The sequence below is a fragment of the Nicotiana tomentosiformis genome, chromosome 3, assembly GCF_000390325.3.
Source record: "Nicotiana tomentosiformis chromosome 3, ASM39032v3, whole genome shotgun sequence".
Classification (NCBI taxonomy): Eukaryota; Viridiplantae; Streptophyta; class Magnoliopsida; order Solanales; family Solanaceae; genus Nicotiana; species Nicotiana tomentosiformis.
In genome coordinates, this window is record NC_090814.1 from 91650896 (window position 1) to 91670659 (window position 19764).

At 35.3% G+C, this 19764-nt stretch overlaps 3 protein-coding genes and 1 long non-coding RNA gene across 17 annotated transcripts; 2 read left to right on the plus strand and 2 right to left on the minus strand.

Moving 5' to 3' along the window:
• Window positions 1-4026: 4026 nt before the first annotated feature.
• Window positions 4027-7764, plus strand: LOC104114926 (protein ABIL2). 3 transcript variants are annotated; one of them, XM_009625480.4, is made up of 10 exons: window positions 4027-4327; window positions 4926-5056; window positions 5310-5392; window positions 5481-5631; window positions 6265-6364; window positions 6475-6567; window positions 6661-6703; window positions 6786-6874; window positions 7005-7147; window positions 7320-7764. In XM_009625480.4, exons 2-10 carry the CDS (start codon window positions 4952-4954, stop codon window positions 7482-7484), a joined length of 972 nt encoding a protein of 323 aa, XP_009623775.1. In that variant the 5' UTR covers window positions 4027-4327; window positions 4926-4951; the 3' UTR covers window positions 7485-7764. The 3 variants fall into 3 exon arrangements, with proteins under 3 accessions (XP_009623775.1, XP_009623773.1, XP_009623774.1); XM_009625478.4 differs by having other exon boundaries at window positions 4186-4327; window positions 7002-7147; XM_009625479.4 differs by lacking the exon at window positions 4027-4327 and adding an exon at window positions 4425-4553 and having other exon boundaries at window positions 7002-7147.
• A 281-nt stretch (window positions 7765-8045) lies between these two features.
• LOC104114927 (uncharacterized) lies at window positions 8046-10140 on the minus strand. 2 transcript variants are annotated; one of them, XM_070197250.1, is made up of 4 exons: window positions 9956-10140; window positions 8707-8779; window positions 8565-8620; window positions 8046-8470 (listed from the first exon to the last, which is right to left on the minus strand). In XM_070197250.1, the coding sequence occupies exons 1-4, from the start codon at window positions 9988-9990 to the stop codon at window positions 8359-8361; spliced, it is 276 nt and encodes a 91-aa protein (XP_070053351.1). In that variant the 5' UTR covers window positions 9991-10140; the 3' UTR covers window positions 8046-8358. The 2 variants fall into 2 exon arrangements, with proteins under 2 accessions (XP_070053351.1, XP_070053350.1); XM_070197249.1 differs by lacking the exon at window positions 9956-10140 and adding an exon at window positions 9584-9924.
• A 641-nt stretch (window positions 10141-10781) lies between these two features.
• On the plus strand, window positions 10782-17283 carry LOC104114929 (uncharacterized). Of its 11 annotated transcripts, none has more exons than XR_011414818.1 (3): window positions 10833-11101; window positions 11787-15293; window positions 15413-17283. It is a non-coding gene; the product is annotated as an uncharacterized lncRNA (long non-coding RNA). The 11 variants fall into 11 exon arrangements; XR_011414820.1 differs by having other exon boundaries at window positions 15420-17283; XR_011414811.1 differs by having other exon boundaries at window positions 10834-11101; window positions 11787-15657; window positions 16778-17283.
• LOC104114928 (uncharacterized) lies at window positions 12544-19426 on the minus strand. Its single transcript, XM_009625483.4, has 10 exons — window positions 19106-19426; window positions 18829-19006; window positions 18500-18582; window positions 18019-18119; window positions 15095-15190; window positions 14811-14864; window positions 14560-14708; window positions 14309-14426; window positions 13258-13345; window positions 12544-13053 (listed from the first exon to the last, which is right to left on the minus strand). Exons 1-10 carry the CDS (start codon window positions 19221-19223, stop codon window positions 12863-12865), a joined length of 1176 nt encoding a protein of 391 aa, XP_009623778.1. The 5' UTR covers window positions 19224-19426; the 3' UTR covers window positions 12544-12862.
• Window positions 19427-19764: the final 338 nt, after the last annotated feature.

A 19764-nucleotide genomic window follows, 5' to 3' on the forward strand; every position in this document is an offset into this window, starting at 1 on the left:
ATATCACAAGTTATGCATCTCTCAATTACATGAACTAGTGAATATATATGCGATAATTAAATCATCCAAAAGCGCTTCAATACATAAAACTAGAGTTATAATCCATAAACAGTCATCAATACACCAAATCCATCAAACCCTAAAGAGAACTACTCCATAGATATGGAGCAATTCATCACAAATATAATAAAAGTATAGGAAAACATAAATTCAAACCAAACTCGGGTCTTGAGTGAGGAAGGAAGATGAAATCCTTGTGCTTTTGCTCCCCCAACTCCTCCCTGGCTTCCTTAGATCTAAAATATGTCGAAAGTATAGGAAATAATGTTTTTTCATGTATTTATACCAAGTAGGGTCGGGCCCCAGACAAAATCACCTTTTTCTAGTCAAAATAGGATTTTCACTCTCTAAAATTTGCATAGGCGCACTGCATGGGGCGACGCGCCATGTGAGACATTAGTGGAAAAATTCAGAGAGTTGATTTCTGACAGACAGCAGGAAAATGGGCAGCCGCGGCACCCCACGCGCCACACTAGTGAGGTTTTCTCAGAGTACGAAATTTTCTTGCGTTTTGATATCCAGACTTGGTCCTCGACCCTGAAGCACGATCTCAGCTTAATTCCTTGGGCTTTTACTTAGACTTAAAAGCTCCAAATCATTCAAATTCATTCCATAACATCTTCATAGCTCGGAATCACTCATACAAGGCATAAAACACACAATAAGTACAAAATACTATCGATTAAAGCTCTAACACAATAAAAGTGCAGTAAATTAAAGTGCAATAAGCGACTAAAACACGAGATTATAGCCTACCATCAATTATGCATTATGTGTTATTAATAATTAGTTACTCTTTCTGAATTTGAATTTAAACATACTTAACTTTTCAAGTTTGACACTCATAATCATATTGTTATAACTACCATAGTTGTACATAATTTAATCCGACGACATTCTTCTACCGATACGAAATTCAACTATTATGCTAATGACGACATTACTGCAAAGATTGAGTAAAGAGACGAGCCTTCCGGTATTCCTTTAGAAATGCAAGGCAAGTCATCTACTAATATGGAAGCATTGTATGATAGAATTAGAGATGAAATTATTGAGAAATTTTATCATGTGCTAGTGACTTTGCTTATTATTTCATGGTGAATTACCAACATATAGTAATTTGTGGAATAGAATTCTAATTCATACTGAATGATGACAATAAGTAATTATACTAGATAATATTATATCTTTGTTATACTATATACTCCATGTTATATTGACTTAAATCTTTAATATGTATGTTTACTCTATATTTTAATTAAATAAAATAAAAAATAATAAAAGTCTCTTACGATAAATATTTAAGTTTATTTTTCTCTTTAAAAATATTATAAAACCTTGATACTATCCTTTTTGGTAATTTGACACTCAAAAATACTTTTTAAAAAGATTGGTCAAATACAATTTATTTACCAAATATTACAAAAAGTACTTCATAAATAAATTGGTCAAATATAAACTATTTTTTTTTCAAAAATAATTTTAAAAAATATAATTTTAAAAAAAATACTTTTTAAAATCAGCGGTTTTTGGCGACTCGACCAAACGGGCTCCGCTAGAAAAAAAACACGAAATTTGTTGCGAGTTTTGACTTGTGGGTTTGGTGGCGTGAGAAAGAAAAGCCAATCAGTACAGTCTTTGAGTCTTTCTTGTGGGACCTCCACCATTCACGGCATTGATTTGTTTACTAAAAAGACTGTAACATTCATGTCCCCTTTATGTAGTTTATTTAGCACAGGACTCGATTCACATTATTATTTAAACAAACTTTGCCTTAATCACTTTATTAATTTAGTTCACATATTATCAAATTTGTGGAACACTATATACATAATCGGAAGTATGGCATTTTAGTTCACCCATTGCCTATGTATTTTCCGGATAGTGAGTGCTCATTTCTTTATCTTTTTCAACATAAACGAACAAAGAGATCGATGCAATGTTTCTATAATTCGATGATTCTTTCCTCAATGATTAAGTTGCGAAACAAATTATGGACAATGGTACTAAATGTGAGTCGCATTTTAACTAGTTAAAGAATTCTTTCTAATTATTTTGGATCAAGTCGTAGATATTCTAGAAAAAAACATAAAGTTTTACTTTTATCGACTGTATACATCATATCTAGTCATGCTTATGGGTCAAAAATATATTATACGAAAAAAATTTTAAAAAGGCATATCTAGTCGATTAGAATATCAATTTCATCAAAACTTTCATGTTAAATTTCAAAAATTAAATCGCTTTTTCGATAAATAAGAGATAACTAAGTTATATATAAGTTGTACTTACATTATTGGAACGTAATAAATTGGAAACAAATGCTTCGGCTCGCTAAAAGGGTTTAAGTTTTTAAAGAAATGGAATTATTTTCAATTTCTTTCCATCTTATAACTCATCTCAATAAGTGCAATATTTTTTCTCAAAAAATCAAAAAGCAGAGGAAATAGGTTGGATGGTAGACCCCTGAACATCTAAATCTTGTCAAGTGTATGCCTAAAGTATGTGGTAAACTCAACTGCTACCCTTAATTGTAATAGTTCTTGAAGATGGAGATAGCACGTAAATAGAGTATATATTCAATGAATAGAGATTATATCATAAATAAGGATAAAATATTTAAAACTTAATTTAGTTAATATTTTTTTAAGAGAGATGTAAAAGAGAAATAAAACGGATAATTTGAGACGGAGAATTACTACTACTAATTACTCCATTAGAGATTATGTGGATGCTTCACTTCTGCACGCCAAAATTCCAATCTAGTCAACTAATCTATTACATTACTAGCCTTTTTCCAATGGATTGAAACCTCAAAGATTATGACAAAAAATAACCAAATGAAATATGGAGACATGATTGCCATTTTCTTCAAAGCTTAGTACCTATGTATCACCAAAAAAAAAAAAATACTAAATCTCATTCCAAAAATACAAAGACAATATATTCTGTAGTTAAAAAATAATACTCCCTTTTGTTACATTTTATGCAGAACTTTTTTCATATCAATTCGTTTAAAAAATAATTTTTTTATTAACAAACAATTTAACTTTACCTTTTTATTTTTCCTTGATAACATACTTTTATAGCCACATAGATTCTATAACATGTCTAAGACAAACTTTTATATAAATTCTTCTTTCTTTTTTAAATTGTGTCCAATCAAATATAGTCCAATATTTCTTGGAAATTTTTTAGAAAAACCCGTAGTTGCTGCCATTCGGTTGCGCACTGGTTACTGGTGAGAAAAATCGATCTCAAATCTCCTATGTAATATAGTCCGATATTGAAATGCAATGAATAAAGGTAATTCAAGAGTGAGTTGCTCTAGTGGTAAGCACCCTTTACTTTCAACCAAGAGGTTGTGAGTTCGAGTCACCCAAGAGCAAGGTGGGGAGTTCTTGGAAGGAGGGAGCCGATGGTCTATTGGAAACAACCTCTCTACCCCAGGGTAGTGATAAAGTCTGCGTACACACTACCCTCTCAGACCCCACTAGTGAGATCTCAGACCCCACTAGTGAGATTATACTGGGTTGTTGTTGTAAAGGTAATTCGAGCAAAGTAGAGAAGAAAAGGGCACGGGTAATCCGGTGCACTAAGCTCTCGGTATGCGCGGGATCCAGAAAATGACCGGACCACAAGAATATGTCGTACACCATCTTTGCTTGTATTTTTGTAAGGGGTTATTTTCGTTCCTTACCCGTGACATCCTGGTTAATGACAGTAATTCGAAGCATGGTAGAGAAGAAAAGGGTCAAATGCTAATTTACCTAAAAAAAAATATTGATGCCAAGAATAGTACAGTAGAGAAGAGACGACATGATCCACTAAACAAAAGCAAGCAAACGTTGTAGCAATGATTAGAAAGAGGAATTTTGGGTTTTGCAAGAATGGCCACATTTCTTTTTTGTGCTTCCTAAACCAGTACACATTCTAATTATATTCTCTCAAAACCCTCTCTCCCACCTTTTGAATTCTAATTTCTAAGACGTGCCCCCCTTGATGCACGGCTGTCCCCATCTTCTTCACCACTTCTACTGCTTTGCCATTATCAATCCTCTCAAATAACCCACAAATCATCTAACACAATAATTTTTTGTCCTTTTCCTTTGGTTTAGTCAAATTCTTGGTACCAACCAAATTTGGTCTCTTTCATTAAATAAATGGGCCTATTTATTTCCCCATTTCTCTTTTAACAAACTCATGTTGTTCAATGTGGAACTTGGTGTCGGTTTCATAGCTCTACTAGCATAAAAGTAATTTCCAGGTTAGGTTCTTTGTTACTATTTTAGTTCTGTTTGTGGGGTTTGCTTGATTTGGTTGCTCAGAAAATGAAAGAAAGATTTTCAAATTTGGCCATGTGACCACTTCTTTATTTCTTTGCAAGTTTATATATCTTGTAGATTTATGGGGTTCTCATTTTAACTCAAAGTTTGCAGCTTTTCATGTTTTTTACTTGTTTGAAGTGTCTATTACATTGGGTGCTGATATGTGTGAGTTTGTTCTGAACAACTGAGAGCGTAATTGTTAAGTTTCAGACAAAACTGGCCTTTTTGAAGCTTCAGGGCTCAAAATTTAAGGATTTAATTATTCTAGGATAGTTGCAGAGATATTATCCTGACATAATTGTTTCTTGATTTTCTTATTGTATCTGTCTGGTGTGAACTGTAAGCTTGTTTTTGATTGATTCATTAGCTGCTTTTTAGGACTGTAGTAGTATGTGTTTTTCTGAAAGGATCCTAGCTTAACTAATAGTAATAGTTGCAGAGGTAAATTTAAAGGATGCATTGGCAAACAATTACTAGCTTTTTTTTAGAGCCTTTTCCTTTCCTTTTCTTTTAAATGTTGCATCACGGTTGTTACAGGATAAGAACTGGTTACCAGCAACTCAATGGAGACACTAAATTCACCAGCTACAATGACTTTTCCGAGAGAGCCAGCCAACTTTGATGAGGTTTCTATGCATCAAAGTATGCTCTTTTCTGATAGTCTTAAGGTACCTCCTCTCTTCCTCTGCTGAAAATTGGTATTTTTCTTTTAATAGGATCTTGGAAATATGGAAGCTAATGCCTCTTGGTCGAGATAGCGGTAGAAATGACTACCTTTAGTTTTCATCCCTAGCATTTGATTCCAATGTTTACGAATTTGGAAGTTGCATATTGAATTTTCTTCTGCCCAATGTTTAAGAATTTGGAAGTTGACTTGGTGTTTAAAAATTTTGCTATGGATCTTGCATTTTGTTTCTTCAGGATTTAAAGAATCTGAGAAAACAACTTTACTCAGCAGCTGAATATTTTGAATTGTCTTATTCTAATGACGAGCAAAAAGAAGTGTGAGTTATCTGTCGACTTGCTGGAAAGCTCAATTCTATTTTCCATGTCTTTTTTCGTGTTGCCTCTGACATATTTCTCTTCATACAGTGTGGTAAATACATTGAAAGATTATGCCATTAAAGCCCTTGTGAACACTGTGGATCATTTGGGCTCTGTGACATATAAGGTCAGTGATCTCTTGGATGAAAAAGTTGATGAAGTATCTGGAACAGAGCTGCGTCTATCTTGCATTGAGCAGGTAATAACCTCCTATTTTTTTCGGATATCAAAACTTTATGAATACCATCGTTAAAAGAATTCTGATAGGATAAACCATGGTGCTTTGCACAAAAAAGTGACCACTATGTAACAGCATATGAGTGACTAATCCTCTTTCTAATGTCATATATTCAACTGTTTTTTGAAAAATACCTTTGTGCCTTTAGTTATGTTCTTGTTCGCTCTTCTCTCCTCCTCCCTGCACAAACATATGAAGATCTTATAACAACAATACTTCTTATAGATAGGTTAATTGAATGAACTCCATAATCGAAGTCAAGATACTTACCGAGTTCCATTTGGTTGAAGAAATGTTGTTCATTGATAATCTTTTAAAGACTGCAAGATGCTAACACCCTCTGAAGAGCCAATGCTTGGACATATCAAATGCTTGGCAGTTGGCGGTGTGCTATTTTCTTATATTTTTCTGTCCGAAGAATTCTGTGTCTAGTTAATGTTTTGTAGCTGAAGTGAATGCACAAACACACACTTTCATCAAGAAGATTATACACACAACCAAATAGGGAAGCTAGCTATGAGTCTTTGTACTTGGTAGTGAGAATGTAATTTGTGATATCTCTCCTCTTATTCGTGTTACCTGATTTTCTTGTAGAGATTAAAAACATGCCAGGAGTACATTGATCATGAGGGCCTGTCACAGCAGTCATTGGTTATTCATACTCCCAAGTATCACAAGCGATATATATTACCAGGTAATTATGATTACATCTCATGAGTATATCTTTCAAATCTGTTCCTTAAAGCAGTATTTGTCACTCTCAAGTCTGAGGACATTCGGCTATATTTGAAAATTACCTTTCAGTTGGGGAGACGGTGCATGGCGCTAATCTCACCAAGTTAAAGTACCAAGGATGTAGTCTTGATGATGAAGATAATTGGAATCAATTTAGAAATGGTAGTATATTATGCTTTTTGCCTTCAGTGTTGAGTTTCCACTAAGATTCTTTGTGAAAAATGAAATGACCTGAGCGGGTTTCTTTTCATGTAGCTGTGCGAGCAACAATTAGAGAGACTCCACCATCTGCAGCTGGGTAAATTTTTCTTGCTGTTTATCTTATCCAGCTCCTATTATGTTTTACCATTCATGACCATGCAAAGATTCATATACTGCAGGAAAGGATACTCTCCGGCACCTTCTCCACGACTTCTCCAGCAATATGGAAATTTTTCATTCTCCGGGACAACACCAAAAAAGGAATTAGGTATCTTCAAGTCATTTTCTTGCATTATAATACTTCATGCTTATAATTTTCCAACTTCTCTTTCTCAGTGGTGCTTGTAATTAATTTTTTCTTCTTCTTGTTGTACCTTTGGGCGCTAATGTACCAGCAGACAAGCGAACAGTTTCACCACATCGGTTTCCTCTTTTACGAACTGCATCTCTTGCTAGTCGACCGACTACCCCCAAAAGTTCTAGGCCAACCACCCCGAATAAAAGTCGATCTACTACTCCAAACCCCTCCAATGGGAGACGGGTAATTACTTTGTCCTCTATATATTTTACATTTGTTTAATCTGTTAATATTCAGGTCTAATCTTAATTAGTTTTGAAGTGCTTTGGTAACATTGTGCTCCTCCACCCTGCTCTGCGAGCTGTGTTGTTCATAGTTGATTTTCAGGGTTTTTAACTGTTAAATTGTGTTTTAGCATTACCCTGCAAAATCTGCTTCAATGCGGCTTCATGTGGACGATATAAACACCAAAGACACCGAGCAGCACACCAGCAAAAGTAAACGTCTGCTTAAATCTTTGCTCAGCCGACGCAAATCAAAGAAAGATGAAACGCTATATACATACATAGATGAATATTAACAGTACAGGTTCAAAGAAAAATGTGACGAAAAGGAGGTGTGATAGCCATTTGTAGCAGGAAACAAGGAACATGGCTTATTGCTATATACACTAGTGCTTACCTTTCTCCAATTGTATACGGACTGTGGAGCACATGCTTTGTTGTTAGTACGCTGCTTACTTTTCCTCAATTGTATATTAAATTTTGGCAATGTATTGGCAGTTTGTAAACGCAAGTGATTACAAGTTATCCTGGACATGGTCTTGAAAGATTATAAAGTAATATAGCCTGGATTTTATAGCCTTTTGGATAAAATTTGAATTGAAGTTGAAGAAGAAAATTATTTCAAGTTGCAGCTGAAAAAAAAGAATAAGAAATTGTGGATGTTGAAGTTGTGTTTTGATAGTTGTTTTTTTGGAATAACAATTTTGTAAAAGATGAAGGTGACAAACTAGCCTATCCTTTGTCATTCTTTCTGTCATTTTTGCAATCTTTAACCTTTATCCGACTTCCATAATGGATTTAAAATATCTGATAAACTCTCTAACATTCTAAATATTAATTGCAAACGCAAGCGAATATAATCTGAAATTTACTTTAAGCCACAGGGTATACATACTACTATATTTTATCACGAGATTTTGAGCTGCAAGAAGTTGCTTGAGCATCTTTGTTAAGGCCAAAATTAAACACTACTCCGTTTAGGGCCTCTTGCAGTTCCAGAAAAGTACATGATAAAGATCGACCAGATGAAGACAATCTGAAAATTTAGATTACTTTGGGGGGGGGGGGGGGGGGGGGTTTATCCCACATTCAATTACAACAGCAAATGGCTTTCTTTCTATAGCACATTGAATAAAATGAACAATGTCCAACAATATTCAGTAGAGGTCTCTATTCCTTCTTTGGACCAAATTCTTCAATAGTCTTTGTTGCGAGTGTGAGTACATCTACAAATGCACTAAACGATGCACGAAGAAATCTTGCTTCAACAGCCTCAAAATGCCTGTAAAGCAAGCATCAAGAAAAGTTTCTGAAAACTTAATGATGCAGAATTTAAGAAAGAAATAGCAAGTGTATTAGTAGAAACAAGTGCTTACACTGAAAGCTTCCCATTAGATACAGACATATGCCTCTTCACTTTATCTGGCTGCAACTGCAATTTTTAATTGTACAGAGTTGAAGCACAAGTTGGGATCGGAATAAATGCTACAACGCATAAAAAACTCAGAATCATTTTACCTCTTTATCAACAGCCAACGCAGTATATACAATGTGAGCATTTTCTTCAGATCCAAGATCTACTTCCAAGTTGCTGCAGAAAGTACACCTCATAAAGTTAGATAAGAAGAAACAGCATCACTCCGTTTCATCGGAATACAAATTAAAAGTGCATCAACATAGAGTAAAACTCATTATTTCTAGTAATAAGATAGATGTCAAAAGTTTGCTACTCTGTTCTTCAGTTCAGATTCTTTTTGAGAAAGGTAACATGTATATTCATCAGCACCAAGTTAGTATCGGCAGTCATATTTACAATTACAAAAGGCCATGTTCATCTTACAAGGCTTCAAAAATTTCAAAAAAAAGTCTCTACATCCTCTACATTCTGTTCAGATTCTTGAGTTTAAGGAAAGATATATTCTTAGCATATCCATCTTTTGAAAGGCTTGTAAAGAAGTAGAAAGGTCCAAAAGGAATGGATAAGAAAAAGGAAGAGCGGAACAAGGACGGTAAGCAAATTCAGAGGACTAACTTAGTAGTCAAACAATGGGATACGGGAATTATGTATCTTGGAAAGAAGCAAGTCCGAGCAAGTACATACATTATACGAAAGCTCCACGTCCAATGAAATAGATTTAGAATCGCATTTGGTCCATTAACCACTTTACAAAGCATTAGATACCTCTACTGAAAATGAAGACACAATTCTCCACTAAAAGCTGGCGACCTTATGTGAAATTAGAACTGGACGAGTGCAAATTTTGACAGTAGTGGCCAACCGAGACATGAAGGAAAAAATCAGCTGCATTAGATTGTTAGACGAAGCTTAGAGTTCATTCCAATAGCGTTGATACAAAGCTATTATACACTATGGGGGACATCTGTGTGACATTACTTGTTGATATAGTGATGTGTTTCCTTTAATAAGACCAGCATATTATTCATATATGCAATATATATACTACTCTGTTCCCCCCATCCTCTGAAAAAAGAAAGCCAGATAGTTCAGCCATGCCCCATTACATGAAAACCAGGTAAACCCCCCACCCCCAAAAAAAGGGAAGTTAGAAGAAAACAGCAGAAAAGGAGAAATCTTTCTAATAAAGGAACAAATAAAACCATAAGGGTATGTTCAAATGAGTGGCGAAACCAAGAAAAACTGGCAAGAGCATAAGTATATCCTTTTAATATACATAATAATATGTAAACTAAGATTTCTTTGTTGGTGGTAAGAGGAACTATAGGATAAAGAGAGAAGAGAAACTACCAGTTGAAGTCCCATTGAGCCGCCACACCATCCATCACTTCCTGGACAGAGATGAAGATTGTTGACCAATTAGGGTTTTGGACTTTTGGGAGGTTTTAGGGGAACAAAGTACAAGTTCAGAAATCCGACCCGCGAAATGGATTACAAAATTTCTTATATATGGTTTAAAAGATATTCGTTACGTTATCCTTTACCAAGCGAATTACTATGAATAAGGTTAGTTAATTTTGTCGATTTTTAATGGTTATTATTCTAGTTTCCAAAAAAGTCATGTTTACTCTATATATATTCAGTATGCATAACTATGTAACCTTAATTTTTTTTTTAAAGAATCATATGTATGTGTATTGCACAATAAACTTATGTATGTGTTTTTTTTTAGAACTCATAAAAATACCGGTTTTTAAGACCAAATAAACTTGTATTCAATTTAAGACAAAGAATCATATGTATGTGTATTGCACAATTATTAAACAAGACAACCAAATTAATGTTATGAAACTATTAAACAGGAGCACTAAATTAATCAATATGCCTTTAGTTGATAGAGAATCTTTCCGTTACAAAAGAATACGAGCCCCATCACTGTTTGTTAGTATTTATTTGGTAGACAAGTGGATAGAGTTGAAGACAAGAACCATTGCGAAATCATACTTTTTTATAGCTAATATTAAAATAATGTTGCGTAACTTGTCTAAAATAGGACGCAAACAATAAATAATAAATAAAAAAGTAAAAAGAAGGAAAGATAATGTAAAAAATAGTGGCGTGTGTTAATGTATAATTGAATCATTGGAACAAGTAATCAGGGGAATTATGCCACCATTAAGAGTCTCTGGTAAAAGCTAAACAAGCGATTTGGATGGTATTAATTGTGTCTGGCCAGAAATCTATGTGTAAGTTGCACAAGAATATTCCAATGGTATATTACCAACTGTTGGCTTATCTGCCTCGTTATTATTGATTTTCCAAAAATAAAATTGGAATCAAAAGGGTATAATTCAGACGCCAACCTAAGCATCTTTATTTATACTCTTTCATTCATTTTCTGTAACCCCTTGCTATACTTTCTCTACTAAAAAAACCATGTGTTGATGCATATCTCTCCTCTGCTAATTAATATTTTCATCTTCTACAAAGAACAAGGTAAAGTAAGATAGGCAAGTCTCTTTCTTTCTCCCTCTGTGTGTTGTTAGTTATTTTTCTATTTACGTGCAACTCGACTATTTTATACGGGTATCCAGTAACTTTATTGAGTTAATTACTTCTTTCTCAATATTCTTTTCTAGTTTATCCCATTTCAAAAATTAAGTTCCATTTCTTTCCTAGTTGTATGTTGTGGCTGTTTGTTCCTTCTAGCCTGATTCTTCTACTTGTGAGATTGTTATTTACTGCATGTTGTTAATGGAAAGGGAAATAGAAGTGGAGCTTTTGAGGGGATTGAGAAGTGAGAACCATACTTAGAGAATAGAGAGAAATAAAGATAAGTCAAAGTGATTGCCTTTTGTTTTACCATTAAATACTGCACTTGATGTTATTTGGCTAAAAAACTCCACTTATGGGAGAAACCATATTGTTGTTTCATAGTATATGAGTAATGAGTTCATGTTAACGTTTCATTTTGGTGTTGAGGTAATCGTTTTAGGAATCAATATTTGGATAGGTTCCTATAATACATGTTATGGGGTTCTCTCAGTTTTAAATTAAAGGGACCATGCAAAATTCTCTATCAACCTTTGAAGCCTTGACTAAAAGATGTACAGTATTTTTTTTTATAACTCACAAATTTGGTGATAAGCTTAACAGTATTCATTCTTTTTCTACTTAGCAGCTGGATTAATAATTAAAGGTGGGATTTATTACTCGATGGAAAGGATTAAGCCTGCAGAAGGATGTTTCCCTGGCGTGATGAAAATTGAAAGAGAAGAGAGGAAAGTACTGTGAACCATTTCAGGTTAGCTTATGTCCTTGTTTTCTTGTTTGTTTTACCTTGGTCCTTGTTCCTTTTTTAAAAGATTCTTGTTTGGTAGTTTAGATTTATTGATTTCGTCGGATGAATTACGTAGACATGCTAGTTTTTGGTGGTTAACAGTAAAAAGAAGTGCTTTTGAGGATAAACAAAACCAGTTTTGGAGAAGCAGAAAAAAGGTAGCCTCTCTCCAAAAGCACTTTTGAGAAAAATACGTTTAGAAACAATTTTTAAAAGCTTGGTCAAACACTAGTATTTTTCAAATTAATTAAACAATTACAAACTGTTTCTCACCAAAAGTACTTTTGAAAAAAAATACTTTTCAAAATAAACTGATTTTTGCAAATTGGCCAAAAAGCTACAAGTTTGCTGAGACATGGAACAAGAACCCTATCTGACTAGCTGTAACTAGAAAATGAAAATGACATCCTTTGCGTTTTTACCCTCTTTGTAATAGTAAAAGTTAAAACAATCTGGTCAGAAAGTATGTTGCTGTTTAAAAATTTATGTGATATTGCATGCTGATTGCTGAGAATCATTGAAGCGTTGAAGATTTTGAGACTTGGGTCTTGGATCTTCACTAACTTTTTGCTTGAAGTCTGCAGTTTTTCTTGGGTGATTCATTGAAAAAGGATAATTATCATTAATAAAAGGAATAATGATTTGCAGTTGTCAATACAACGAAATTCAGAAAATGCTCTATGCCCTTAACCAACTACAAAATTAAAGGTAGCAAGGGCTGTAATTCCTTTTGCTGATCCTTTTGTCAGCACAGTGTAGTTTCGCTTTTTTAACCTTCCTCCTGTGACGTGATTCTTGTATGTGAGACACTGTACAGTTAATTCATCGTCATCTTGAAACACGGATTAAGATTAATTATCCCATCCTTTCGGTTTCACCGGTTAAGTTACCATTGGACTGAATTCGCCACCATAGCTTCATGTGAGGGCTGCGCTTACTCTTACTGGTTTTAGACGACTTACACCTCTTCGCATAAACTCAAATGCCAACATAAACAAGCCAAAAAAGAACACCAAGAAGATCTGGAGCCTTGCTACAATGTCAACCATGACAGACACATTGCTTCCCGCTGGAGAACTTTTTCTTGTAAGTGGGGTTATACTCCATCCTGACAAAGACAACCAACTATTAGAGGGATGCAACTTAACCAATAAGCTTAAACAAATTATGGGAATTAGTGATTCATATAAGTTTATATATCCTACGGAGATACACATTTTCCTCTTATCTCCCGCTACCCCAAATAGACTAGTTTCACAATGCAGCCTTTTTCTTAGAACAGTAGGTAAAAGAAACAGATATCAGTACTTACCAGTGCTTTTCTTGGGCAAATTTGTCCAATCATATGGGCTAATCTTACTTGCGGATGCCTTGATCAACTCAAGAAGTGCGTCATTGACCTAAATTTTTAAAAAATCGTCATATACTTCTTCCATTAACAATCAGCTTCATATGACTACAGCCACACAAATGCCAATAGATTGGACATATCTAAAATTTTGTATTATGCTTAGCACTGTAACGAAACCAGGTCAGCAAACATATTTATAGAGACAAACTGCTAATTGACTCTTAAATCCAGAAGTGCAACATAATGCTTTCATTTGATCATGATATCCATGTGAATGTTTGATTCTCCTATTTATTTTATCTTTTTCAAGAACCGACAAGTTGAATGCTGTCGAAACATTCATTGATGTTCTGCATGACACTACAAGGCCCTAGCTCTGAAAACAAAAGTGAAAAGAGAAAGAATTGCTAGATCCAAACAGTCTGCATTGTATAAAATACCCTCTCATTTGCTAAAAAACCAAATGCAATAAAAATACTCAGATACCTGAACACTTATAAGAATTGTCAGATTGTAGTGTCCAGTGTGCTTGAAAGGATTCTAGTATGGGTTGACCCATTTTCAACCCGTTTAAAACGTAGGCCGAGTAGGGTTTTATTACAGGCGAGTTGGGTGGGTTAAAGAAATTTGGTATTTATGTGGTGTTCACAGATAGTCAAATCATTTAAAGCCACAGAGAGTACAAAAACTTTGAGAATCTCATAACGTATTATGCATTTCGGAATGTCCTATTAGTGACTCCACCAAAAGATTGATTTTGGCCTATTAGTGACTCCTTCAAGCGCCAGGTAATTGATTTTTACACCAGCCAAATGATCCTCGGAATCACTAGAAAGTTGCAGATCAATAGTTCTAGTAAGAGTAACCCATCCCGTCGGCTCTTTAGAGCAAATTCACAATATCTTAGATAGAATCAGACACTTTTTTGACCTACATCTTAGTACATAACTTTAACATGACACGCAGAGCGCCTATGGTTCTGTATTAGAATAATAAATACATAAAATTATACCTCTTCTGTCCTTTCATGACTAACAAGATGTCCTCCAGGAAGCTCTACCATTCTAGCATACGGATATAATTTCTTTGCAAGACTCTTCGCATGGCATAATTGAGCAATGACGTCGTCCCTACGCAGATGAAATACTGATTTATATCTAGATAACCTTTCAAAAAAATACTGATTTACATCTAAATAATATCTCTGGCTGTTCGAGATTATATCTGTAGTGGATAATGCCTTCGAATTACAGATAAATATACCTGCCGTGAATAACAGATATGAGGAACCCAGCAGAGCAGATAGATTCAAGATCAGTCCGCGATATCTTATGAGTCCAGCAAGCATTTATCTGCCCATCAAATCCACAATTTGACTGCATCCCGGATGCTGATATGCCTTTGACGTATTCCTGCCACACCCAAAAAAAAGATCCTAGTAAGCACCTTAGTATCTTTACAAAATAAAAGATGCCGAAGAAACATCTAGAACATTATGTGTTTAGGTCACTCACTTGATATAATATTGCTCTTCGGGTTTTAGTTCCCACATATTCCTCGAGGTATTCCTGTAAAGTAAAAAACACAGATATGTTAGTTACAAATCATTCCTTGGCCATGAGAAATGATATCTCATTAAATTTGATATCTAGTCATAATCAACCAACTCAATCAGCAATTTTATAAAAAATAATGCACATGAAACCGTGTTTACACATGGCATGTTCATGCAACTTTTGAGAAGGAAGGAAGTGAAGCCTCTTATTTGTCAGCACTATTAAATGAACAATTAATCAACCTTTGAGTAGTGGGTGTCTAAATCAACAGCAGCCCTCTGCTCAGGAGTTTTTGCCTTCAAAAAGCGGACTGCAATAGATAGAGTTTGACGATCGAGCTGCAGCAAGAAAGACCATATGAGCACGAGAACAAACACAATAACGCTTTGTTTGACTTAAGTATGTAATGAGCAGCGGACAGAGGAAGCATTGTGTTTTAAGGTACAACATAATTTAGCTCACATCCATTTAATGCAATTAGCAGACTCATTAATTTTACAGGATCTTATTCAACACAGTAATTTATTTTAACTATGCCAACATGTTGAATATTTCTTTAGTCTTCAGATCAACTGCTTGACTATTCTATGATGCCATCCAGAAAAGTTGGTGGGACTAGGAACTATATTGGATAGTCAACTGCTTGACTATTCTATGATGCCATCCAGAAAAGTTGGTGGGACTAGGAACTATATTGGATGGCTGTACCCCCTGCCAAACTACCAAAGCAGCAGGTTGACATGCAGCATTTCACTGGATTAAGGGGTTGAGTATCTCCTGGGCCCTTTGAGAGCATGAAGTAGAGGTAGAGTAGGATTACCTAATCTACAAATATATGCCATATTTCTGATATTTATATATCTCATGTGAAAATATGAGCATGCAAGATCCGCCTTTCCTCGAACGTGGGATTGCTACTACAGTACTGTAGTGCTAATTAATTCAATTGCAGGGGGGTATCATATATGCTACTGATTGTTACCGTAAAAACCAGCACAGCATTTCCTCCTTTCTCAAACACACTAGCATCTCTGCCTCTCTCACACCCACACACACGCGCATACACACACGAACACACACGATTGGACAAGATAAGAATATTCCACAAAAAGTGAAATCTGTGATTTTTCCTATTGAGATCATACACTAGCATCTCTGCCTCTCTCACACCCACACACACGAACACACACGATTGGACAAGATAAGAATATTCCACAAAAAGTGAAATCTGTGATTTTTCCTATTGAGATCATACAAAATGTCAATGTTCCACTATGCCACATGCTCTTTTTTATCATACTGGTGTCTGGGGCAGCTTCGGCACACTTCGACTATTCCACTGGGTACCTACTCCTCCCACCAGCATAGATACCAGGTAACTCTGCCCACCAAGCCTTGGGCAGATGAAGAAATTACCTAGTATTTTTTGCCTCCCTGGGATTTGAACCTAAAACCTCATGGTTCTACTCCGGCTTCATTAACCACTAGGCCACACCCTTGGGTGCCCTCTATGCCACATACTGATGGATACATTCTTTAAGATTTATGTATCACACTTATTTCTTATCATTATGTATAGTTTTTGGATAAGTATGTACAGGAGAGACCTTATAAGCACCAAAATAACTGTGTATTGTGACATAAGCATCATCCAGCAGTAAATCATGAGACAATTGGTGACGCCATCATGCATTTACAGTTAGTTTTGTAAATGTTAGGAGCAAGTGTTAAGTAAGAAGTTTGAGTCTGTGCCTTACAATTCGTTGGTTAAGAACTTATTCACTCTGCACAGAAGTTGCAAATTCTGAATGCTGCATCTGAGTGTTCAAGCCTACATGTTGATTTACCTAGTGCAAACGGGACTTCAGGATAGTGCAAGTTTTATAGAATTTCCATTTTCAATTTGATCATGTTTCTTATTTCAGGGATACACAAGTATTATTCCGAGAAAAGAATCAAACAAAGATAAAATTGCGTTAGGAGCTTCAAGTTCTTGTTTAAGCAAGCTTAGAGCATCACTGCACCAGAAGTCCAACCAAAAAGTTATCTTTTAGAGTACACACAAGCAACGTACATGTGGTAGACAAAGGCATCCACATGTATTCCCCCAGAGAGAAAATTCTTTCTGTGGTTTGTTCAAGACCCACATACCAGTGTTATTAAAAGCCAGCACTTGGCCGCCTAAACCGACTAAGCTGTGCGAAGCGAGAGGTTATCGCTTCCTGGGTCAAGTCATGCGTTTCCAAGAAGTTTGCACGCCAAACATTGACGCGCCAAGTGATCCCAATGAGAAGTAGCAGGCTTTTGGATCTCAACTTTAGAGAGCTGGATTAATATTGACATTATTGTATATTTGGATGCTGAAATGTTATTTTAGTAGCAATTCAATTCTTATAGTAATAAATTCATACCATATGTTAAAATTTTTAAATTTTTCGTAAATTGTGCATTTCATTTCAAAGTGTGCTTCAATTCTCGTTTTTCGCTTCAAATGGGCCTACCGCATACTATTCCTGGAATTATCTTGACGACCACCATAGGCAAGGTTAGCACTTCTCTATTTTATCGTCACTACACTGTTATTGAAATAAAAGTGATCATAAAATGAATTAAGAGAGGAAATGGATAAGCTAGGAGGAAAAGAAGACTGGTCAGATATACACTCTGTAATCTCTGATCAGAACAACATAGGGTGTTCTTCACTCAGATAGAGGGGAATCAATGATGTCACCTGTGGCAGCCAAGGAAAAAAAAGGGTTTTGTTTTGACGAAGCGATGTGTCCCTGACTAGTTTGCAGTGTGCAAAGGGTCTATCGGAAATAACATTTCTACTTTCTCAAGGCAGGGGTAAGGTTGCATACACACTACCCTCCCAAGACCCCACTTGTGGGATTACACTGGTTTTTGTTGTTGTTGTTGTTACTTTCATAACATGACCATCGATGCCAGGTATAGTGGAAAAAACTGAAAATGCAAGAATGCCCTCAAGTCTTCATAATTACCAGAATCATCTATTCTTTTATTTTCAGTAAGCTGATTTTTATAATGTCTTACATGGAAGGGGCTGGCAATGCTAAGGAAGAGCAAAAATACATTCAGGTATATCCATACCATTTAACTCTTGAACAATATGCTTAATGACCGATAGTTGAAGAGAAAATCTTACCCTGGGAATACATTCATAGCCTCCTCCTGTGACATTCAGTAAAGCCAAAGATAAAACTCTCCTAGGCACCAATGCAGCCAATCTGCAAGCTATCATCGCTCCTGAATGATTGAAAAAAAGTACAAGCAAGCATAAAAGTTAGCACATTGATCACATAAGCATTTTCCCAGCTACAGGATGAACTTGATTCTCAAATATGATGTTCCACATTTTATTCAAGTTGTTAAGCAGCCATGTTGTCAAGCTGAAACTGCAAAGATCACTTCCTATAATTTGAAATGGCTTAAACTACTTGAAAGATGAACTGGAAATACTCATATTATGCTACCAGTATAGAAATTGCATCTTTTTTCTATATACTGCACACTTAAGATCGAAATCTCTATTTCAAAATCAAATTTAATTAAAGTTGTACAAAGTCAATAATAGAGATGGACAAAGTCAAAAATGCCAACCAAAGAGGACAGAGTCAGAAACTTACCCATTGAATGGCCAAAGACGTGTGCTTTTTCCCACCCCAAGTGATCCATTATAGCAATTGCATCTTTTGCCATAATCCTTGTGCTGCACCCAACATTAATTTAACGTATCAGCTACTTAACTTTAGTTTTTACCTAAAAACAGAAAAATAGTTAAAATGTCTCCTCATATGTCTAATTGTAGCCCCACAAAAGAACTAAATTCATTCTTGAACTGCTCCTATTAGCTGCAAATATTCGATAATAATCTAAAAGTTACCATTTTTCCTATTTTATTGCTAAAAATAGCTGAATAAAGGTAATTAAAAATTGTGGTTATATGGGGACTTACGTGTACTCTGATTTTTTAGTGGGGACGGAGCTTAAGCCCATTCCACGATTGTCAAAAGCACAGACCTCTATACCGGAGCTCCGATCACCGGCCGCTGGCGATTCATCATCATTCGGAGTAATCGTTCCGGTGAGCGCCTTGATCTGTGGGGCCCATGAAGTATGCGTCCCAGCCAATCCTTTTATCATTCAAAACACAAAAATTCAGAAACAAACCATAAAAAGTCCAAATAGGAAAAACATCAAAAAAAAAAAATGCAGAGGAAAACGAAGAATACCAATAATTAAGAGAACTTTGACCGGGCCTTGACCATAAGTTCTATAAAAAATCTTGGTTCCATTGTTGCCAGTTGCATCCACACCGTTCTGGTATTTGCTGATTTCACAGAAAGGCATGTTTGGCCTATTCAACAAATCAAGCCTCTAAAATGCCTTTTTCAGGAAAAAAGAAGTAAAAAAATTAGAGAAGAAAGTTTTGTTGGAATATTTATGAATGAGAAATACAGAATGAAGAATTAGGAAATGGGAACAAGAGTTTGTTTTTTGTATAATGTGGCTTTTTCCTTTAAATAAACCTCCATTGACAATCCTTAGGCTACTCGTTATTGGTTTTTTACTTCTTTTTTTATAAATTTTTGTTTCTAATTATTTGGAGATTGAGTGGGGCCGAGTGAACACGTGGCAGATAAGGAGCGGTGGACAAAAAGCAGCATGGACGGTCGGCTTTGAGTAGCTCAGCTTGCGTTAGAAAAAATCAAAGTCAAAGAAATCGCTTTGGCGAAGCGTAGTGTGAAATTCTGGAAGAAATGGTCTTGATTTTGAGGCAGAGTAACCCAATAATATTAGGCAAAATTAAATAAATAAACGAAAACTAATTCTTCCGCGCCTAATATTTATATCAAACAAATAAATATACTATATAAGTTTATACATACGT